Here is a 24,761-nt window from a genome sequence, read left to right as displayed (position 1 = left end):
AATGAGCGATCCCCACAAAGATATGATTACAGGTGTGTGTGGATTATGTTTATATTACATTGTGGGCACCAAATGTTTTTTTTTTTACATTGTGAAGACCATGTTTCAGGTCCCCACAAAGATCTGTGAATGAAATCAAAAAACAAAAATGCCAAAAGTCCCATATTTTGTTTGGTTACTTAAGGTTAGGGCTGGGTAGGGGTTAAGGTCATCATGTCTGGATTAGGATTTTCCCCCCTTAAAGATATAATTACAAATCTGTGTGTGTTTGTGTGTGTGTATTATGTACTGCTGTATATATTACATTGTGAGGACCAAATGTTCCCCAGTGTGATAAAAACCTGTTATTTTGATGTTGTGGGGACCAAATTTTCTTCAGCCTCCACAAGAGGAAGTTTTGTAAAAATCAGTGGATGCAATCAAAAAACTGTAAAATGCTAGAAGTCTTGTATTTTGTTTGGTTACATATGCTTAAGGTTATGGCTGGGAAGGGGTTAAGGTCGTCATGTTTGGATTAGAGTTTCCCCCATCATCTTGAATGGGGAGTCCCCACAAAGATATAATAAAAAGACTGTGTGTGTGTGTGTGTGTGTGTGTGTTCCTGTCCCCTCTGTGATGGATTGGAACGTACATCTAGCTCCTGTTCCCTTTGCTTCCTAGGATAGTCTCTAGGCTAATAATGACCCGTCTTTAGATAATTGGTTGTGGAAAATGGGTGGATTGAAGATGAACGTTTCCGATTATTTTCCCATGAACCTGAAGAGGGCACTGCTGAGCCCAAAGCAGGAAGAGTAGCTGCACACTTAATATCCTTTAAATTGGCACTGCATATAAGTTAGGTGTGCTGTTTGGTAATATTCCTTTAAATTTACTGTCTGCATGTATCTCGGATGTGAAATATGCAAAAAGAATGGAAGTCATTTTTACATTTACAAAAAACTTTTAAACCTACTAGTATGCTATTAAATTGTGTCACTAGTGAAGTTTATTTCATTTTTTACACAGTATGCAACATCCTTAAAAAACAAATTGTACTTTTTTTTTGTAGGACTGTGATCGTTTCTTTCTGACCAGACTATGATGCCCTCTTACTCCATCCCATTCCCCCCTTTCTCTCTCAGATCCCCAGCTCAAGGGAATAGTGACCAGGTTATACTGCAGACAGGGATACTACTTGCAAATGAATCCAGATGGATCTCTGGACGGGACCAAGGATGACAGCACTAATTCTTGTGAGTTTGTTTTTTTTTTTTTTTGACTTTCTGTTTGGACAATGTGGCACGACTTAAAAAAAAATAATAAATTTTACCGGCAATTTTAGCACAAGATCATTGGGTTAATTGGGTCTTTAGTTGGCTTGTTTTGATTACGTGAGAGTCTCCACACCGTATGTTTTCTTCATGTTCTAAATGAAAGGAAATTATTTTGCTGTGCTATTATTTTAAAGGAATGTTTTCCTTTTAGTATTTGGGGCTGACTAGGGGAATTGCATCTGCATTTGGGGCCGATAAGCCCTGATCCAAATATAGTAAGCACACGTAGACCGTACAATTACAAATGATTTAACATGCAATTAGGAAAAAAAGAGCAGGCACGCTTTTAAATACCCCCTTCCTATTTGTTGGTAAGAGAGAGGCTATATTTAAATATTCCCGTATTGAATATTGAAGTTATGAGCTGCAAACACTGCACTGCAATGTGACAAACAAACCATAGATGGTAGAAAAGACTTCTAATTTTTTTTATATCTATGCCACTACAAATCTTGTTTTTTTTCTCCCACACGCCCACAATTCCTCAAGAAAGTGCGATAGCTTTGAGAGACAGGCAGCACTGCTAGGTGCCACCGTATGTGACAAGGGAACAGGTGCAGAGGAAGGAAAACCCTTTGAGAGTGTGAGAATGGCCCGTCATGCTGCTGTGTGGGCGGGGAAGCCTGTCATTAGCCAGAGCCGCTACACTTTCAAAGTGTTATGGGTGAGCTCGTTAATTTGATTTCGCTGCGCCGTGCAGACGGAGAGCCGGGCGCCCAGCGCCAGTCCTGCTCTGCGTTCAGCGGCCGCGGCGCGGTCGCCCCCCCCACCGTCCCGTCTGGTCACGGACTCGGACGCGCGCCGTGATCGCGAGCCCTCCCGCTGCAGCGCGGCTCGGTCGCTGCGCGCGCCACGAGGGGGGTTTACCCTGTCGTCAGGCTTAAATGAGCAGCGTGGACACACTTCACGTCGCTGCTAGGGCTGTAATTTCCTCACTGGAGCAAATAATTGTCGTTACGTAACGGGAAGCAAAGAGCACATTGCGGACCGAGGAAAGGTCCATTAAAGCTGCCAGCCAATCTTGGCGGAGCACATTACCTCGCGGTATCCGCCCGCGTGCCTGAATTTTGCTTTGCCCTCGCCGATTGCCCTGAAATATGCTTATGTGCAGTCAGTCTGTCCTTCTGACCACCACTTTGTGTCCTGCTATAGCTTTGTTCAACCTCATCCCTGTTGGCCTTCGAGTTGTCGCCATACAGTCCGTGAAGACAGGGTTATACATTGCCATGAATGGGGAAGGTCATCTCTACACGTCGGTGAGTTCCCTGCCCTCCCAAAGTGGTTGTTGATGAAGGGCCTGAGGGTGAGGCTATCTGATCGCTGCTGTTTGGCTCTGCATTGTTTTATGCACCGTCGTTGTGCGCCAGGTTTTTTTCAATCCATTGCTCACTTCCAAAGGAAATAAACTTTCCCAAAATGTCACAAAATTCTTAATGTGTTCAGCCCCTGATTTTATTCTGTACGTGGGTATATACATTTTATTGTTTTCATTATTTATTCGCGCTTGCTATTTTAATTGAATTTTAATGCCATTCAGGGATGTTCAGTACTTTGGGTGTATGCATATGGCCATTGTGTAAGTTTCCTTAGTTATGTGTTTACCAAGTACTACATCTGGGAGATTATTTTCTATCATTGGTGTTATGTTATGTCTGGTTGTTAGTACTTCACTGTTATCTTAGATCAACACACCAATATATACTGCGTTTTGTATGTACAGGCAATATTAAAAAGGGCGTTAACACTGAGATCTGACCGTTGTGGATGCAGAGCACGTGGCCTGCATGACATTTGTTGCGGTGTTTTTGCTTGAATTTTCCTCTTAAACGTGCCCATGTCTGTGGGCCCCTGGGTGACGGTTCTGCCGTCGGCTGCTGCCAGTTGTCAGCGAGCTAGAGGACCCGCTGTGGGAAGAGCCCAGGCCCGAACGCCGTCCGTCTGGGTTATGATTCACTCCCATTCTGAGGATTCATGGCCCATTTCTACAGCAGTCAGCCTTTCTGAAGATAAGGGACGAGCCCTTGAATAAATAACCCAAATCAAACCGGCTTCCCGCTTATCAATGCCCGTGATCGGAGCCTCAATCTGGAACAGCTGGCCGCCGTTTTCAGAACAGACACGGGGGTGCCCGCTGAAAGGGCCGTCTCCCAGGGCAGCCCGGGGGGCACAAAGCCTCGACGCATTTGGCGGACCAGGGTGGCAGCTTCAGAGCCCCCAGGTTGCTGCTGAGTTTGACACATTCCTGCCACTGCAGCCCCCGGATTCTTTCTCCTCCATGAGACTAAATTATATTGTTTTAATGAACAGTGATGGACAAATGCGTTCAGTCCCTTTCATTCCGCGATAGTTGCGATACAGATACAGTTAAGTGCCTTTTAATAATGATTTTGAATCTGACATTTTTAGCCAAATTGACTTAAAAAAATATATTTAAAGACTGGAAATGAATAGAATTGTAGATATATTTGTCAGCTGTCCTCAGATTTGGTATAGTTTGTATAATTCACTTTGCTGTGCTTTTTTTTTTTTGCGTGTACTATTTGAATACAGCAATATCCCACATTAAATTCAACTCCTAATGCTGATCTACTTTCATCTGAATTTAACAGCAGTTAAAACACCCCCAAAATGAAAATATAGCCTTTTAAGATCTAACCTGCAATTTCCGCAGCCGCCCCTCATTGTTCAGGCCTATAGGCAAACAGTAGCTTGTTTTTTTTTTTTTGCAAAGCTGCATATGGCTTTTTTCTAGCTTGTCTGAGAGAAGGAGCCAGTTTGCAATTTCCACATGGCATGGAATTAGACTGCGACCCAAAGGCTAGGCAAAGAACTTGCTTGTGTGTTTCTTTTCTCTTTTTTTTTTTATTAAATTGCATTTCATCTATACTTGAAGACAGCAAAGAGTGCCCCCCCCCCCCTCACTTTGGCCTATGCCGTTTCATTAAATCTCCTGGTACAATAAAAAAGAATTGGCATTTTATGCCCTGTTGGTTTTCTTGAAAGGTTTCCACTTCAGTTCACCTGATTGGCAGATGGACGGACTTCCTTTATCTTGTGCCCACCATTGTTGGTGCCGCTATTCACAATTGTCAAATTTACTTATTGAAGCCACGGAATGACCTGGTAAAATAGATGAAAGTCTTTGAGGGGTCCACTCTCTTTGCTCGATATGTTCCATGACTCGTGTTCACATAAAGGATAAAAATTAGAATCTGTATCAAAGGGATGCAGTTCGTTGGGCTCTGCTTCAGGTCATAAATGAAAGGTTCAGTCTGATAAATCTGTAAATTAATCACATTACAAAAAAAGAAGTCAAAATCTGAACTCTGTAGTCAAGGCTCTACATCTTTCCAAGTGTAGCTACGATTCACACAGCCGGTCCTTTTGTCGTAACTATGCATGCCATGTCGTTGCAAACATTTGCTGTTGCCGAGTATTCTTTCAGTGAAGAGAGTCTGTGCATCAATTTCAAAAATGAGAAGTGGATGCAAAAATAATTTGAAATACATAATTACATGTTTTCACATTTCTTGTATTATTGCAATGAAACATCAAACTAATAAAATTCAAAACATGATGTGTTGTGCAATACAACCACATACCTTTGCTTCAGTGTTGATTTTTGAGATACACGTACTGAACGTCCACTGTTACGTTTGATTTTCGTACCTTATCTGAAGCTCAGTAAACTATTTTAGTAAATGTTTCTTAAAGCCTGGCAGAATTATAATGATCACGGGCAGGCAGAAATTCCTGACATGCCTTTGAAGGAAATGTGAGCTGCTGTGTGGGTCTGTGATTCTCTGGAACAAAGTGGCAGCCAATAAAGCAGAGCGGTCAGAAGCTCTGGACATGTTGCCAGTGCTTGTGGCTCTTCTGCTTGAAGGTTCCTCTCATGTTTTCACACCTTGAGAACCTCTTCCCTTTGACTGTACAATTCCTGCTCAAGGCCTTAGATTTTAACACATTTTCTGGATGAGTCATCTTAGTGAAATGTGTATTTTGTGTATCCATCCATCCATCTTCTGTACTGGGTTTGTGTGTGTATAGTTTTACTGAAAGTGGAATACATGTATTGGTATATGTACACTTAGTTTTATTTCATACTGCATTCAGAATAATCTGACTTGGCAGTACCTAAATTGCTCTCATTTTGCAGCCAGGAGTCTACAAATTCTTCGTCTTTTGCAAAGTTCCTAAACTCAAACCAGCATATCTGAAGAGCATCGCGAGGCGCAGTGAGCAGCTCTTTAGGCTCTCAGGGTAAATGCATGTAAATCTATGTACGTAATCCTTAACCTGGTTAGCGGCACCTCCCACGGAGATGAAGCCTGTATCAGTGCCAAGGGGCCACAGAGCCTTTTAGCTCCGGGGATTAGAAGCCTTCCAGTGTAGTTTGGGTTATTCTGCAGGACATCGTGCCATTCCTGATTCTCAATTAACCTAATTGCACAATTCCAAACATTCTGAAAGGCTAATATATATCTGAACCCATGACTGTAACACTGGCTGGTGATATTATCGTTAAAATTTAAAAATTGAAAGAAAGGGCCCCTTTCGTATTACTGAGACGCTTAATTCGGTTCTCCTTAGCGCTCTTTGAAGGCTGTAGATCACCTATTCATTTTAAATTAAAATTATGAAAAACTGAAATTCAAATTTATCGTCCTTATGTCTTGCATAGTGAACATGAATTTCAATATGGAAATCAGTATTCAAAGAGAAGCAAGTATTTTATAGCATATCATTTTAACATGATTTTCTGCCCATTAAAACCACAGCAAATCTTTCAAACAAGAAACATTAAAAGAATGTACAATGGAGAATGGATACTGAATCCTGCATGTGTGATTTTTCTATTTTTATGGGTCAGGGGTGACTAATTACAACAGCCAGCAAAACCATAGCATAAATAATATGTCAATAAGTCTTTAAATTCACAATGTAAATTTACAGATATAGTGTTATAGCACAGATTTCAGGAAATATTTTTAAAGCTATGTCATTCTTGTCAGTCTACTTTTTATGATTTGTTGAACTATAATTGTGAATTCTCATCAGATACAAACATATTTACTTGTTGATATGTTTTCAGATGTACATATCTAGGTCACCCATTACTGCATGCTGCAAAATGGACCTAAATTGTAGTTTTGAAGCCCTGGATCTACCATTATGGGATTTTCAGGTATTCAGTTCTTAACACTCTTGGTTTTGGTAAAGAGAGCGTTACTTCTGAAGTGTTCCATTCCTTTCCTTAATGTAGTGCAGGTGTCAGGAAGCTCCGAGATGATGGGCTGTGAACTGGAGGCCAGTTTTATGCATTAATGAACAACAAGGTTAAAGGTACCTATCAGGGCCGCGATGGCAGACCTAACCAGAGGCCATGCGGAGCTAAAATAGACATTTACCCTTAACTGAATTACCGCAGTTTAATCGTTAATGGACTCTGAGGAGTATTTCTGTACCATTGATGGCACATTGATACTGTCTGTACCTTTGGGAGTCCATTTCTGTACCATAAAAGGTTCAATTACAACAGTGACAAGCAATTTGTACCCTTTTTTTCTGAGAGTGTACCTCACATACAGTTGTATGTATGTTCGATTGCGTGGGGTTTGCTTTTCCTCAAACTAAGCATCCCTGAATAAATGCAATGTGCAGTGGGCCCTTAGGCTCTGTGGAACGCGCTGCTTGGGCAATGCTGAGGTGTAATTTCACAGTTCTACTTGAGAAGAAAGTGCAGGGCCTACCCTTCCTAATTATTAGAATCCAAAGTGGAGAAAGTTCAGGTGCCCTGTCAGATACGCCTCTATTGGCCTGACTGGTTAGAATGTCATATATTTTCAGTAGCTGCTTCTCCTTAATCCATAATAATTTACTTGTCCTTGATCTCAGACATGTCAGGACCCACAATTATTGATTCCTCCTCTTGTGTTATATCTAACAATGATATAAAATATATAAAAATTATATCATATAAAAATAAAACTAACCTCTAACTGATTTTCTGGTCAGCAGTTTAATAGTGAGGGTTTTTAACCATAAAAATATTGTAGTCTCTGTAATCTCCAAGTACATTTGCCAATAAACATTTCAATATATTATTAGGTATTTCATTAGTTTTTTTTCTTGTCTTATGAGTTCAGAGAGACTCAGAAGTTAAACATCCGCTGTTTTGTTTACTCTAGCATGTCAGCCTCTAGACACGAGTCATTCTGTTCTTTTTTTCTATATTGCTATAGTGTTGTTTTTATATGTGTGACCCAGCTTGATGTACAGTAGGAGACTGAGGGCATCTCTGTGAATAACACAGTTGCTCTGAACATGCCATCTTCCATTGTGTCTGCCTTTGTCCTGCTCCTCTGCCTCTGGAACTTTTTAACATTACTGGTATTTATCTGACAGTCAAATGCAGTTTGACTAAACTTCACCTGAGTAATGTTCACACTATCAAACAGCTTGCACAGCTGTACTGTATATCAACATGGTTACTAAGCATAATTGTGGTATGATGGTACTGGACTTGGTACAAGCCCAGATGTTTGTGTGCAATGTAGATTACAAGTTTTTTCCACACGGATTTAATGGATGGAATTAATTTAAAAGTGCAACATCATTGTCACAATTTTTAAGTTAGATTTAGACTTAAAATATGTTAAAAACCTTGAAAGAAAAAAAAGTGTTTATTCGCTTCCTTTTAAAGTATTTTTTCCATGAACTGTAAAATTCTCATTTAGGAAGGAAAGGGCCAAAAGAGAGAACATCAAGGCTTGCTCTTAGTCAAATTATCCTTGGAAGAATTTTATTCCCAACCTACAGTTCAGAATAATTTGCTACTGTTCAACCTGGGACTACTTTAGTTGCCAGTGAAATCGCTTTCATCTCTGCTCAAATAGCAAATAGCAATCGCCGCATAGCCTTTGGATCTGCTAGAGAATGTTTTTTGTTCCTTTACCCTACATTTTATCCTGCATTAACCATTTGCTCCCTGATTTTGTCGCTTTTCCGCATAACTGCATAGCAGTTATAGAGAAATTACAGTGGGACAGATCACTGCATCCAAAATTGAAATTATACATGTAGCAAAATCTTGGGTAATTATATTATGTAAAATACAGGAGGGTGTGGCTATTTCTGGAGATCAGATGACTGGGAGAATTGTATCCGTTTGACTGTTTCCTGCACAGTAAATGGTTGATTTTTGCACTGTTTCACCACCATTAATGCTCTCAGACCCAGAAAGGTGTCCTTGCACATTTCTGCCCCAACCATGTTTCAGATTTCTCATGCCAAAATGACTGCCCCATATTTTCATTAATCCTGTTGCACCCATGTCCTTTATAAAATACATATTCCTCTCCCATCACAGTGTTCTGTGGGTCTCACTATATTGACCTGAGAACATACAGCTAAGTGTTTAAAATTATACTGGAAATCAGGAAGATTTTGTTTGATTTTGTGGGAATGACTGAAGAGAAACAAGTATTGAAACGGAGTTATTTCATTCATCCTTCAGTCGATTATCCAGTACCGGGGTGTGGGAGCAGGGCGTGTAGCCTTCTGTTGGAGCCCATCTCCAGCCACACAGGCAAGAAGGCAGGCAAACATCCTGAGCAGGAAGCCAGCTACTCACAGGGCACCCACTCACACTATGGGAAACGTAGAGGCACGAGTGCACAGCAATTGCAAAACTGTCTTTGGACTGTAGGAGGAAAGTGGAGTACCCAGAGGAAACCCACATAACACAAGGAGAACATGCAATCACGGAGGATGGGTGGGATTTAAACCCATGAGCCCAGAGGTGTGAGGCAGTGGTGCTAACAAGTGATCCACTATACCCCATCTCCCCAAAATTGCATTAATGGGACACTAAAATGCAGAGGTGGAGGGTTCAGGTTCAGAAAGTACAAATCCAGACCAATACTTTGTTTCAACCGGCCAGTTGAGCATAAAGAATCACGTTCGCAGAGTGCAAAACTGGCTGGTTAAAACAAAATCTTGGTCTGGATTTGTACTTTCTGAACCTGAACTTTCCACCTCTGCTAAAATAAGTACAGGTAGCCAGGGGATGTTAAAGCAGTGTTTCGCAACCCAGGCCTCGGGGGGAACCCCAGACAGTCCACATGTTTGGTCTCTCTCTGATTCCTGCGAGACAATCCACATAAAACGAGGATTGTCTGGAGGTTCCCGAGGACCGGGCTGGGTAACACTGTGTGGTATCCACTGTCACTCACAGCACTGTCACTGCATGTACAGTATCTCTTCAAAACTGGGTCTGAGGATCACAGAGGACCAGTGTGGCTTTTTTTTTTTCCTCATATGAAATGAAAACACATCATCATATTTGCAGTGTTTGATCATTACAAGCAAGCATTGCTCACAGCGACCTTTCAGCTCCAGGACTCACTGAGTCATCTAGAGTCACCAAGTCTCTCGAATTGACTGAGTCTCTGATGCAGTTCACAGCACAGATCCTGTGGAGAGCATTTTAAGATGAAAGAACTGTGTGGGGAAAAAAAATGAAAAATAGTACTTAGCAGGATACAGGAAACACACAGCTGCTTTTTCATTCTGCCTTTTTCTGTTTTCACTCACACAACAAGTACACACCTCGTTTAACTAAGCTGTATGTCACTAATATCGAATCAAAAAATGCAGCCGTTAGGCTGTGGTTTTAAGCAAACAGTTAATGAGCAAACTGAGAAGAAGACGATATGGAAACGATGCAATGAAAAGTAGAAAGGGTTCAAAAGTAAAAAAGGATTATTTGGTCTAGTAAGTAACTTCTGAAATTACCTCGTAGATGTGCATTTTACAAATAAAATTGCATACGGACTATCTGTTTTCAGGACATTTCTAGCAATTTCTTGTGTGAATATTGGTTAACCCTTTACGTAAACTGCACCTTCATAATGCATTCATTATGTATTCACAGAACATTTATAAATAGTGTAGCTTGTAAGTATACCTTAATATCGCAACATACCTTAACAGTGAAATGTGATTGTGTTTGTTATTATATAATGCTTGTTATTAATGTATATTAAAGCTGCTGACGTATGTCAGGATGTCACGGTATACTTACATGCTGCTTATGAATGTTCTATGATTCTGAATGCATTATGAAGGTGCACTGAATGTTCTATGAATGCACAATGAAGGCATTATGAAGGTGCCATTAATGTGAAGCGTTTTCAAATATTGTTCTGTACAGATGACAGTCCATCTGAAGGGGTGTTCTGGGTTATATCAGTCACCTGGCACAAATAAAAACATATGCCTGTGTGTGTTGCCTGTTATATTGAGGTTTATAAATCCTGCTTAACACAGCATAGCCTGCAATACATCATATTCTCTATGTTTAGGGATATATCAAGATATATAGCTTGCTTTGTCAGTATTTCTTCATGGAAGATTGCTTGCTTCATACATGAGTCAGACAAGGCTGCACCCTTAAATCAACCCCCAGCTCATCAATAGAGTGGCTTTATCATTAAATTCTGTGTGTGTTGAGTCTTATATCCATATTGACAGTTCAGCCAGATGCAATAAACCTGCCTTCAGACTGTCTTTGACAACAGAAAGTTCCGGCAACAAGCTGTGTATTTGATCAGTAGAAGCCTGATAGCGTTTGCATGTTTCATTTCATAATTTGGAGATAAATACACTAAGGCTCATACCATCTTGTTTGGTATGAAATAAATTGTGTGTGTGTTTTGACAACAGCTGCTGATTTGCCTATATCCATTTTTTATTAATCGAGAGTTCCGATTTGATTTTTTTATATTAATGAATCAGAGGGATTGTAAGGGCAAGTGGGAAAGATTATCATAATAAACTCATTAGTCTCATCTGATTGTTCCATAATTGGACGCCAAATTCTTAAGATCCCCGCATTTGGACAGGCTGTCAGAGTTTGCGATTCGTGGTCTCTGTGGCCTGCAGTCCTATTTACGAAGAGTTTGTCAGCTTGTTAGGAAGGCTTCTCTAAGATTGAAAGTGACTGCTGCGTTGCAAGGGGGCCACGTCCTTAAACACCCATCTAGCCCCAAATTAGAGATCAGCCCAAACCACGGTGTCTGGGCCAGGTGACCGTGAATATGGCCTCTTTGTTCTTTTGAGCCGTCGGGTTGCTGTGGGCATTGACCAGTAGCCTTAGGCTCAGAGCATCCCTGCTCTCTCCACCACACCTTCCCTGCATGATGTGTTTATCAAATCCTTTACCCGACAAAGCAATGTTCTGCACCGTGAGACTCACTGCTCAACAAACAATTTTTCCCCCATGTGTACCATGTGTCTTAGCAAGGTGGGGCCAGTGTTTTCTTCTCTTTCAGGCAGCGGGGGCATTGATTATGTACAGGGCTTTGATATTATGTGTACGGGTAGTACTGCCCAAGCCGTTAATATGTAGCTCATCGGTGACACATCGCAAAATGTGTTGCAGGAAAGCATATATAACCTCACCGTCGTTCTGCTGCATGTCAGTTACAAACATGGTTTTAAAGCATATTTTTGTGATGAATTCTGGGAAGGCGGCACGCACTGAGACTGAAAACACAGAAGTGGGTGTTGGCATAGGATTTATTCCAGTCATGGATGTAAACTGGATCCTAGAGCTTTTCCATCTCTTGAGCACAGAGGAGACCATGTGACTGTTCCGGTGCATTAGCAACAAACTGGCACCTCAGATGCCTTTGAAATGAGGTGTCCTTGAGTTCCACAGCCAATCAGCTGCAAATTTCCGAAAAAGGCTCAATCTTTAGTACACCGGAGACACTACTGAAGACTCATCCAGCCGGGCTTCTCACGTACAATTCCAGCCATACAGAAGTCTAACATAAAATAGATATCCTTTTAGCAGAATGATTCTTCAAATGTTCTTTAAATAGTTTCTGTCTTTCATCACATTCTCTATGTACTGGTGTTGCTTTCAGATTGCTGGGCTGAAAGGCAGACATGTTTACTGATCCAGTGATAAAGTCAGATAGCAAGGGGATAGATCCTGGTGGATGAAGACATAGTGAGAAAAATGAACTAGTCTTACAAGAGGCGCTACACTTTATTCTTATTTCTTAATATAAGGTAACCTTGGAAATAAGAGCAGGGAAGATTGTAATTCAACTGATTTAGATGGAACGGCCTCTGTGGCATTTATCAAAGGTGTGCATTTGGTGTCACAAGTAAAGATTCCAAACTCAATCGATTTTTTTTTCTTTCCTTGGTCATAGATTTAACTTATTGAGTTTTTCCCTTTTGTCTTACGCTGATAAGCCCTTTAGCATATCGATGGGCCCTTGCTTTTGGTCGCTATCCATGCTGTAACTTCCAAAAAGTGCAGGTCATGCATACAATTATTGGATTATTGTGAGAGGCTGTTGACTTTGAATCCCTTTTTTAATTTGGATTTCTAGTGAATTGCTTGTTGTAACACGTGAGGTACAGAGTAGGGATACATTCAGAGGATTAATGTACCACGCTTGACATATTTTTAAGCAAAAAAAAAACAGACACAACTACCTCTAAGCTATATAATAGTTGCTTTCCTTTACGTAAGCATATCTGCAACATTCATAGGTATAGGCTCACAATTTCGAAAGATCTCCTTGTACTCTAAATTTAAGCACTCCGATAGTATATTGAATTAATACAAACTACAGACCTACAGTACATCTGTACTTAAAACACACATGCACCCAGACTTTGTTTTCAAAGCACACTCGATGCTTCATGGTGACTTAGTTTATATGACTATTTGGAGAGAAACACTTTTCTGTTGTTTTGGCTCTGTAGTCCTGATCAGATGCTCTTTGCTTTACAATGGTTCGACTTTGGATTTTTCGACCTTATGATTGTATGATAGCGATGCACATTCAGTGGTCATCAAACTTTGAATTTTGATCTGTTCCCAGTCTAGCAATATATTGTACAACTGATGCTGAGCGATTGCAGCATCCGCCCAAGTGGGCTTCACGCTTTTCATACAGCATAAGCTTCTCATACAGTTTTTAGCAACATATTGTATGGTGTTTACCTAAATTTTCCCAAGTCCATTGTGTCTAATAATTTTTTGGGAATCTTCCTCACTGTACGTAGGGGGAAGACTTGGGTCCTCTTCCAGGCTGGTTTGTAACAGCTACAGTTGTTCACTTTTGCATTATTGCTCCAACAGTAGAAATTGGCATTTTAAGGCAAGTAGCTATTTTTTAATACCCATTCCCTGACTTATGAAGGTCAACACACTTCTCCCTCATTTGATTTGTATGTTCTCTTATCTTTCCCATGTTGATGGATGGCTAAGAGAATTTGGCCTCAGTGTCACGTCATATTTGTACCCCAGTTAATCTGGAAGTCATGGATTACAGCTTGAAGGTTCCTATTCACTCCAGTCAACTCAAAGATATATAAATTTTAGGGAAAACATATTTCAGTTACATGTTCACTATAATTTCCAGGGATGCCAGTAATCGTGGCACATGTGTTAAATAATTATTTTTTGATGAAGAATTTGGTTTTCTTTGAAGAAATTCATTTTAATGAAAGATTTGATTTTTCTCATTTTTTCAGTGTGAGATGAAGCTACTTCAGGTAGATTTTTCCTAAATCCTTTTTACAGATCTTTACAAGGGGTGCGAATAAATGTGAAGGGCACTGTACGTGTGTCACATTGTTAAGAAGTGAGAGCACACTGGTGAGCTCAGCACACTGGTGAGCTCAGCATTTACAAACAACCTGGCAGACCATGGAAGACCAGTGCAATAGATCAGAGAAGAATAGTGTACGGTGAAGAAAAAACCTTTGACAATTGTTAAACCAGTGAAACATTGTCTTCAGGATATAACAGTAGATGTATCAAAGATTACCACCAAGAGAGATTACACCAACACATTATCAGAGGGTTCATCACAAGATGCAAACTCCTAGCAAGCCTTAAGAATAAGATGACAAGGGTACAAACAGTACATTAAAAAGCTAGAACAATGTGCTATGGACTGATCAGACAACTATCATTGCAGACTGATGGAAAGAGGAAAGTATGGTGAAATAAAATATCAGCTCATGATGTGAAGCATACCGCCTCATCTATACAGCCCAGTGAAGTACCACCTCATCTATACAGCATAGTGAAGCATACCGCCTCATCTATACAGCATAGTGAAGTACCGCCTCATCTATACAGCATAGTGAAGTACCACCTCATCTATACAGCATAGTGAAGTACCGCCTCATCTATACAGCATAGTGAAGCATACCGCCTCATCTATAAAGCATAGTGAAGTACCGCCTCATCTATACAGCATAGTGAAGTACCCCTTCATCTATACAGCATAGTGAAGTACCGCCTCATCTATACAGCATAGTGAAGTACCCCCTCATCTATACAGCATAGTGAAGTACCGCCTCATCTATACAGCATAGTGAAGTATCCCCTCATCTATACAGCATAGTGAAGTACTGCCTCATCTATCCAGCATAGTGAAGGCAGTTTTATGCCTTGAACATGTGCAGTTGTCAGTGGACCTGACTCACTGTCATTGTTGATATCACTGCTGATAGCAGCAATCACACAAATGTAGAAATGTACAGAAGCATCTTGCTTGCTTATTAAAGGGAACACATCAAAAGTCACATGACAAAACTCCATCATGTGGAAGGACAATGAGACAAGCATTAAATCAGAGCAACAAAAGAGAGAACATCGCCATCAAAGATCTAAGCATCTGGTTGATGTCTATGGACCGTGGATGCATGCAGCCATGGACTGCAAAGGATTTCTGAACTAATATTAAACATGGTGATTTAATATAATTTTAGCGGATGTTAATTTTTCTAATTTCTTTTGGCCCTCTTCATTTGGGAGACGGCATAAAAAGAGACACACTGCCCACACTGTTCACTCATTATGAATGTAAAATCCTTCAAAGTAAAGCAGAAATTTGGCACTCAGTTTTAGTCATTGTCTGATTTTACAGAGAGAATCTGCAGGAGAGCAATATAGAGACAATTAACAAAAAATTTAAAAAGTCACTGTCCAAATATTTATGGACTGCACTGTGATCAATATGTCTTCAAAAAGAGAATAAAATGATGCCTCGTTCTTGAAAAACAAACTAATAATGAAAAGAAAACTAGTTTTGTACAGTTTAATTTCTCAAGAACACATTGATGGTTTGAAGCACTGACTTTAATTAAATGTGTTCAAGTGTGGCAGGTTTTTTTTAAGCAATTTATCTAAAATATGCAAAAATGTATTATGGTCGCCTCTAACCTGTCTCTAAGTGACACACACCTACTAATGCACTGATAAGTGAAATAATTTATGATGAAGCGTAGCCATAAAATACAAACACAGTAATCTTGTCAAATTAACACAAACAGACTTTTCCATACATTTTTACCAATGAAATTTCGGCTTCCTGTAATATTGACATCAAATGTGTTTTTTTTTTTTTTTTTGCCGGAAGATGATTTTTACAGATCTAGCATCTGTTTTTATAGAGAGTTAGCGCTCGTTCTTGCATCTGAAATGAGTGGATTCATAGCCAATGTTATGGCCAGTTAAAAGAATGCAGACTCTTGGACTGTTTTGCTGCGCTAATCGCAAAACAGGACAAATAACTTTGACGTGACCCACTGGATCTGAACTGGGTCTATTTCCCGGGGCATATTCAGAACATGGGATCTTTGGCTGTACATTTCTGTGAGTGAGTGGTTATGATCGATACTGGTAATTATAAGAAAAAAAAATGCATTGGCAGGGATTCTCTGCATGTTCCTATACACAATCATGTGTTTGGCCAGCGGTTTTGCATTAACGATGCAAGTAGGTTCAGTACTGCTAGGGATTTTGAATATAATTGGTGTGTCAGTTGCACACATTCAGTTATCTTTGTGGTTATGGCTCATTTGATAACAGCAAAAAATGTTGCGGCTGAAAAGGTCTGTTAAAGTACAAACTGTTAATTTAATTCCTATTGCAGAAGCTAGCCATGTGGTAACCTAAAAACTCACAGATGTTCATAAATAGTTCCTGCAATAGCTGTGTCTTCTTCTAAAACATCCTTATGGTTTATTCAGAATATGCGTGGTTTAAAAACACTATTATCAGGAGCATTTCTTCAGAAATAGCGCAATACCTCATCCTGCAAAATTCAAATTAATTAGGTTTTATTGAAGTAAATATAATTCTTCCTGACATGTGCCATTTTATTACATCAATTTTTCTTTGGTCCCTCAGAAAATGCAGCATGTCAGTTGTTCAAATAGGTTTCGTGGCAAGACAAGTGAAACATTTGTCTTCATACAGCTCACAAAATGCATAATTGCCAACTCCAGCAGCTCTCTTATGTTACTATGGCAACCCAGCGCAAAAGGAATATACGTGCATGTATTTGCTGTGGGTTCACCTGATAAGGACGACAGGGTTAAGGAAGACTGTCATTCCGGAGTGATAAGTGCAGACGTGTGTAATAACTAATGCCACCGGTGCATTTCATTAATTAGTGGGTCAGGAAGTGAGGAGCTTTTGTCTGGCCGGTTTCCTCTGCTATGGGCTCGCCTTCCTGCCGCCTGCCACCCCCCCCCCCCTCCCACACGTTCTCAATTTGAGGCCCAATCAAGTGTCTCTCCCTTCCATCACGTCAGTCTATTTCTTACGTCTCTCTTTCTGGATAGTGTAAAATTTACAGTTCGTCGTCGACTTACGACTCACGCGACTTGCGACTGATCAGCTTCACAACTTTTCAGAGACCGCAAATGCGTGACCACATCTGCGGCACATCTGGCAGCGTGTGCACTGCGCTGCGTGAGCGAGCGAGCGCTTCTGCCCCAGCCGCTGGCAGCAATGAATTAAGAAAATGGTGAAAAAAGCGGGAAAAAATGCCCAACAATATTACTTAAAGATGATATAATTTTATTTTACAGTATATTTTACATAAGATACGTTTTACATATAAAGAGCTAACTTATGACCAAATCGACTTATGACCGTTCAGTCGGAACCAATTGTGGTCAACGGTGACCTGTATACCGCAAAATTCGGCGGTTTTACCATCCAGTTATCCCACCAAAGAGGGATTTTTTATAAAATACAGTATAAACACAAATTTTTATCTGTTATTTGTGGCATAAGCTCAAGGTTTTCCCCCCTTTTTCTTATAATATTTTGGACTTCATAAAGTCTAAAATTAATTTCATATTATTCTTTTACACTCATTACAATTTGCTTAAAAAACATTCCCATCTTGCATACCGACGTGTTCTACAGTCCAAAACTCAACCGCCATTCTTATTGCCCTGATAATCAGATTAAAAAAGGAAATTTCTTTGTGTTGCTTTAAAGGTGCTATAACTGCTCATAATTAATGCATTTTTATTTGAATGCATGCTGCTGAAATGAACTGCGGTAAACATGAAAATACTGGCAGAGGTTTTCCATCCAGTATTATACAAAATGATCTAATTACTCTCACCAGTCAACCAGCAAGATCCTTCACCTGACAGCATAGATCTCCAAACAATTACCTAACCGAGGTCATTCAGGCAACCATGAAGGCAAAACAGTGCATTGCCATAATACACTTAGAAAATGGATTGGTTCCATTTGAGCACAGTCTCTATTGTATTTCATCAATGTTGCAGGAAAATGGCTTCCATTAAGTAGAATATGACCAGAAGGCATTAGATCATTACAGACTAGAGAAAGAAAAAAAAAACAAGGTTTAATCAATTAACAAGGGTACAGTCTTAAAGAGCTGGAAAAGATTTGTCCGCTGCTGTTTCTTTAAACTGGACCTGCTATGAAGTGATTTCAGTGACCAATTTGGCAAGATGTTAATAAGAGTAAGTGCAGTTAACAGGAGGAGGGGACCTGAGTTCATGGGGCAGCTCCAGTTCTTCCAGGCCTCTGCCAGTTTTCACTGTAATCTGCACGGTAGTGATTACAGAGTCATTATGTCACTGTTTAAGCAGGTCTTCTGTTATGCTTTGAATGGTCTAGACTGGCAAATGGAAAATGAATAGTAACATTGAATATAGACCCAAGCTTTGCAATCCATGACAGGTATAGTAAAATATTACTGTTGAAGTCAGCGCACTGCATTTCGAATCTGGGGTGTAAGTACCATTAAAACGTGAAGGGGCAACTCACTAATAGTGCTTAATTGTTGGAATGACACTTGGTGGACATCACCACTTCTGCAGGAGACCTTTTGTCCAGCTTTGCTGATCTCTCAGGAGTTAATCAGAGTCTGAATGTTTAATAAAGGGTACTGGGGGGCTTTCTAAGACACCCACATGCAGCTGCCCACAGCGCACGCAAAGCAATCTCATCTCGTTTAAATTCCAATTATAATTCCCAAAGTGTCACTTAGGTTCCCGTCTTTGTTTCATCAGCCAAACCCTGAGTGGTTGTCAGGATCGGACAAAAGTGATTTAACTAAGACTAATGATGGCTATCATTTGGAAATGTGCTGTGTTTTAACCAAGATCGGGGGGGGGGCGTAATAAGTATTCTGAAACATGCAATATGTGACAACGAAGCACTTTATTGTGGCATTAGTCATGTAATGCGCAACACATAAGCTGCCAGAATCATAATAAGGTATAACCTGAAGGCAAATGGTGGATCTTTTCTGGTATTTCAGAAAGTCGCGAGTATGTTTTGTTACTGTCTATCTTTACTGTATCTATAGGTGCCACTAGTTATAAGGTCATTCAGTGCCAGGCAGCGATTAATGTGAAACCGACTATGTCATTCACATGTAAACATGCATGTCCTCTTCCCATCTTTCTGAAATGTACAGGCAATTTGCTTTCAAATGGAACTTGTTCAGTATGTGAAATGCTTGTTGCTTTGGTAACATGGGAAAAAGCTGCATTCATGCTGTTTTTATTAGTGGCTCATGTTAGCTAGTCACCTCATGTGGTCACGGTCTTATTCTGAAAGCAGCCTGTCTAACAGGCCAAAGTTCTGAATGATGCTACAGTTCCTAAAGACTTTGGGGTGGCAGCAGATTCGCTTTGGTGTGTTTTGAAGCTGGACTGTTGCTCCTGCTTTCCTTTTATTTTCATTTCGACTTTGACATCGGACACCTTCTTGATGCCCATAGCCCAGGCTGAGGCCAACTGACAATGAGAGAGTCTTACAGATCACAATGTAAAATGATTATGTTATCATCATATTAAATGAACCATCATCCAGCTTTTTAAATGAACCTGTCTACCTGTAGGATTCCCTAAACCGCTACATATTAACATTCAATGTCAGTACTGTCCTTAACATTTGGTGCTCTCTGTAACCTTCAGTGTCAGTACTGTCCTTGACATTTGCTGTTCTCTGTAAACTTCAGTGTCAGTACTGTCCTTGACATTTGGTGCTCTCTGTAAACTTCAGTGTCAGTACTGTCCTTAACATTTCGTGCTCTCTGTAACCTTTAGTGTCAGTACTGTCTTTAGTGCTGTCTTCACCTGTACCCGTATGTCTGTGAAGTGAAGCTTGGTATCACAAATATATTAAGTGGGGTTCATACATCAGCCTATTTAGAATGTACCGCTCTCTTGTAGGAGACAAAATCACATAATCATCATCAGTGATTATCGGATGCTGCTTAAAACTGACCACCTCCTCCGCTCTTTAACTTTCTCTTGCAGGAACTCTTTACAGCAGAGTGCAAGTTCAAAGAGTCGGTATTTGAAAACTACTACGTGATCTACTCCTCCATGTTGTACAGACAACAGGAGTCTGGCAGAGCTTGGTTCCTGGGCCTTAATAAGGAAGGCCAAGCAATGAAGGGAAATCGGGTGAAGAAAACCAAACCAGCTGCTCACTTCCTGCCTAAGCCATTAGAAGGTAAAGCCCATAAATCTGAGCCCATTTGACACAGAAGACAGGGAATTTCAGCAAAGAAATGCCTGCTAAGGATATACTGTACCAGTGAAGTAGGGGGCAGATCCGGGGGGGGGGGGGGGCAGGAGCGGCCGTGGCCCCCATAGTAAATATGTGGCCCCCCTTCAGCAAAAAAATAGAAATGAAATCTGGAGCATTTAGTTCTGTAAACCAGAGCTGCCCAACTCGTCGATCAGTCGATAGCTGCACGTAGCCTAGTGGATTGCCACCCCAGTAAAATTACTGGGTCTAGATTGGCCACCCCATTGTACAAGGTCTGGCTATGCTCCTGCAGTGAAGTACACTCAAAAACTATTAACAGAACAGCAGTGTTAACATTACAGACACGTTAGTCTTGTAGCCATTTTGGTCTTGCCCCTGGTTGATTTATTGGCATTTAGACTTACATTTTACTCTTCAACAGACGTCATATCTGTTTCTCAGTGTTTCAAAATACAATGTACCTACTAAGGTACATTATATCAATATCTCATTTGAAATTCTAACACACTATTATAGATAACTTATACGAAGGGAAATTGATTTTACGTTGAGTCTGTCCTGATAGTGAAATACCTCTTAATACCTTTATATCATTTCAACTGTTGTTTATAATGTGGATAAGTGGACATATATTATATTATATTATATTATATTATATTATATTATATTATATGGGATAGATTACCTTTATTAATAAATAACACAAAGCCATGAATACATATCACAAATGAAGAAATGTGTAATGTAAAAGTATTTATTTGTTCAGAACATGTCATTTTTTAGGTCACTTGTAACATCAGCGTATTCAGTTTCCCACGTGAGCCTAACCCTAACCCTAAACCTAACCCTAACCCGCTTGCCCTGTCCTCTCTCTTCAGTTGCCATGTACAGGGAACCATCTTTGCATGATGTCGGAGAGACCGCCTCAAAGGCTGCGCTTCGGCGCAGCAAAAGCACAAGTGAGCCAGTGGTAATGAATGGCGGGAAACCAGTCAGCAAGCCGGCCAAGACGACATAGCCAGACCTGCGGGGCCGGGCTCTCTCCCCGCTAGGCTCCAGCATGCTCATCTGCGGGTCGGGCTCAGGCCGTTCCACCTCCTTGCTCTTTCTCCGTAGTCTCGTCACTGGTGGATTCACCTGGAAGTTTGGCCAGGGCGCTAGGAGGAGATGCCTGGACAGTCGGCCACACCCCGCCATGGATTATCCTACCAGATATGGAATGCCTTTTTAATCTTTTCTGTAACTGTGACAATCCATGAAAATGATATAATTCAAAGTCTCACACAGTACCTTGCCTGCTGGTGGTCACTCCTGAGTCCCCATTCGAACCCTGTCCCAGCAGATTCCATTGAATTCAGATCTATTTTCTATACCACAGTACACCAGCTGTGTTCTGGATAGATGCTGTACAGATATACTTAAAATGGACTGTCATCTATTTTTTACAAATATGTTCCCTCCTCTTTCTCTTTCTATCTCTCTTCTATCAATCTTTCTCTTTGTCAAATACTTTGAGAATTTTGCAGGGGCTATGTGCGATTTTCTAATACACAGACGCACACACAGACGCACACACACACACACATACGCGCGCGCCCACAAACACTGATATTACATTACAAATAATACACCACAGGTGGCCTGGGTTTGTAGGAGCTTTTAGGATGGCGGTCCTAAAATTTTGGGATGGAAAAGTCACATTGGCTGCTACACCAAGGGAATAGAAGCGGCGTACCAACCTCAGTGTGAACTTTTATTTCCTGGTAAAAAAAAAACACACATACACACACACACTGAGGGCCAGCAGATCCCTCCAGTGACTGGCAATAGCAGAGCGCTGATTGTGAGCACGGCTGTCAGCGAAGGATGGGTTCTTCACACGCGAAGTACACATATCACACTCTGACTCCACCTGTGGTGACGTTTGCCTCGTCTGGTAAATAGGAACCTGATTTCTATTTTCCGTTTAGTTTTACTTTAGAGCGTGGCTCTAGGAATACCTATAGGCCTTGTAGGCCTTCTGCAGAGGTTCGATGCCTCTTACAATAGTTCCTCTGGACCGTGGACTGGGGGGAGACCTGACATGTCATGTGATCGGCAGTCGTTGTGGAATGCCTTCTTCAAAGTGGAAAACAGCTGAATATAAGCAGATGCTGTTACCGGCCGCTTACCCTTTCTGTTTGCCGATACATTAGGGCTTAGCGCTGTGTTTCCTTCTTGCAGCAGCAGTGCAGGAGTTAGGTTATGATTAAAATGTGTTCACTGTATGAAGCAAGAGAAATGTGATTTTGTTTTTGTTTTTTGTTTCTGTTTTTTTTTTTACCAACCAGAAATGATTATGTGTGTGAGGTGAGATTCCTAGCTCAGCATGCAGAGTCCATACTGCCCATATTGACCTGTCATGTGCCTGTGAAGACCTCTAACCCAGCATGCAAAAACATGTACCCAGCCATTGCTGGGTTAAAGGTGCCTCGTCATTCATTCATGTTCAGCAGGAAACTAGTAGCATTTTCACTTAAGTATAGTTTTTTTTTTCAATCCACTTTGCAGAAATCGAACATTAAATTACCAAAGTGTTTGACCTTGACGTTAAATAAATTAATGATAGTAATCATATACACAGCAACAACATCCATAACTTGTATCTTTCTTTGTTCTTCGTTTTCACTGTGACGATACATTAGCAACTTATAAGACATATATAAAAGATAACCAACCAGATAACCTGCATTTTGGCCTTTACATTAACGTATCGGCACTATAGCATATACCGAGTTTAGCTACCGATCATTTTAATAGCCTAAACAATATATAACAAAATAAAAATAACCAGATGCATGCTAGTGCTAAAATGACCAAAGTAAGCGAGGATGAGGGCAGAGTGTCGTTCTGTCAGATTGGCATTAAGTTCCAAATTAAATCAGCTCGCCGCTGTACAAACGTAAACTCGTTCATTGCGCACGTGTTCTCAGTTATCATTTGAACGTCTTTTCACTTTTATCGAGGATTATCTGAATGAGTCAGCAGATTAACATAAAACATGTGTTGCTTTAATGGTTTCCATAATAGTTTTATTAAATAACAGTTAGGATGTTGTTATAAAAGTAGACTGAAGGAATACAGCTAAACTGCAAATATATTAAGGGATTAATTTGAATATTTTTAATTTTTGGACCTTATTAGAACATTAAGCTAGGAGCCAGTTAAGCACATTATGTATAATTCAATATGTCTGTACAAAGCTACTTTAATGCTATTATACAATGCAGTACGATTCATAAAGGGGTTTAATGTTTTAATTTTATCTAGGGCTGATGTGCACTGTCTACATGTTTCAAGTGATTATTTTAAACATTGAACTCTACATGCTGGGCTATACTTGCCCTGCAGACCAGAGGACAGGTGAAAGAAGGGTTATTTATTTTTGTAATATTTGTTGCCTAATCGTGTGTCTAGGTAGTGTCTTCTGTAATGGGGTTTAATGCGTGAAGGTCTTTTAATGCATAATATTACCTTTTTTTCCAGCATAATCGAACATCGCAAAAAAGGGTCCTTGTTATCTGTTCCTTGGGTTTTATTTCAAAATCAGTCTTGTCTCATCTGTTGCATGGAAAGAGGATGGCACTGATGAAATGCATGTGGTAGGGTATATGTATCAAGAACTGTTGGTATGTACCGCTAACTTTACATACATATATGCAAACAGTTTGTCTGCACTGTACAGTTTGTGTTCATTGTATACACTGATACAACATATTGAATAAAATATTTATATAAAGCTGTTATATCAAAAACAAATGGAATTACATACAAAGTGTGGTACATTATTGCTCTGCTTATTTGAGTACATCAATAAACGGAGGGTGACACAGCCTAGAAAGCACTGAAGGCTTAACAAAATCTTTAATATTTATGATTACGAATGTGGTCGAGGATAGACATACAGACACATCTACACACTATCCAAATTTGTGTCCGTATGCACCTGTATTGGCGTACGTCTGGCAAAACCTTGGTTTCCAGTCCTGTTTATTGATCTGAGTAAGTAGGTTTTTTTTTTTATTCATGTGTCACCTTTTGTTGCCAGGTGCAATGGAAGAATGCCGCAGGTTAATATGACTGAGTCAAAATGTTCATCAAAATGTTTTATGTGTGTGGACTTCACTTGTCCAGTTGTTACTGCAGGTTAGAATGTTTGTTTTTTTAAGTCTAATAAAAAGGCAAAAACTCAATGGTCTACTTACCAATTGATGCTTATGAACAGATTTTTTATATCAGATAATCTCTTAGGTGTCTTATCATATTTAGTACGTGCATGTCATGTTCTGTCATGTTACATGTGTTGCTACTGTTAAAAAAGCAATGGTAAAATGCAGCACTTTAAATACAGATCAAGGCTTTCTAAGTCTTCATAAAATCAACAAAGACTGAAGTATTAAATAAAACCACAAAGCAGCACATTGTATCACTGTTTAGGGGTTTTCACAGTATGGATATCAATATGTTACACATTCCTGCCTAAAAATACCATATAATTTCAGAATTTGTTTTTAGTATTC

At 40.1% G+C, this 24,761-nt stretch overlaps 1 protein-coding gene across 12 annotated transcripts in view; it reads left to right on the top strand.

The window, feature by feature from the left end:
- Positions 1-24,434, top strand: part of LOC111852793 (fibroblast growth factor 14-like) — a 114,713-nt gene extending 90,279 nt beyond the window's left edge. For all 12 annotated transcript variants that reach the window (XM_072700482.1, XM_072700490.1, XM_072700484.1 and 9 more), the window contains 4 exons: positions 1,122-1,232; positions 2,466-2,569; positions 19,965-20,163; positions 21,081-24,434. In XM_072700482.1, coding sequence (XP_072556583.1) covers positions 1,122-1,232; positions 2,466-2,569; positions 19,965-20,163; positions 21,081-21,220 — 554 coding nt within the window. In that variant the 3' untranslated portion in view covers positions 21,221-24,434. The remainder of the gene's footprint in view (positions 1-1,121; positions 1,233-2,465; positions 2,570-19,964; positions 20,164-21,080) is intronic.
- Positions 24,435-24,761: the final 327 nt, after the last annotated feature.

Source organism: Paramormyrops kingsleyae, chromosome 16, assembly GCF_048594095.1.
Source record: "Paramormyrops kingsleyae isolate MSU_618 chromosome 16, PKINGS_0.4, whole genome shotgun sequence".
In the NCBI taxonomy this organism is placed as follows: Eukaryota; Metazoa; Chordata; class Actinopteri; order Osteoglossiformes; family Mormyridae; genus Paramormyrops; species Paramormyrops kingsleyae.
The sequence above is the reverse complement of the archived record's forward strand: the minus strand, read 5'-3'. Positions and strand labels throughout refer to the sequence as shown.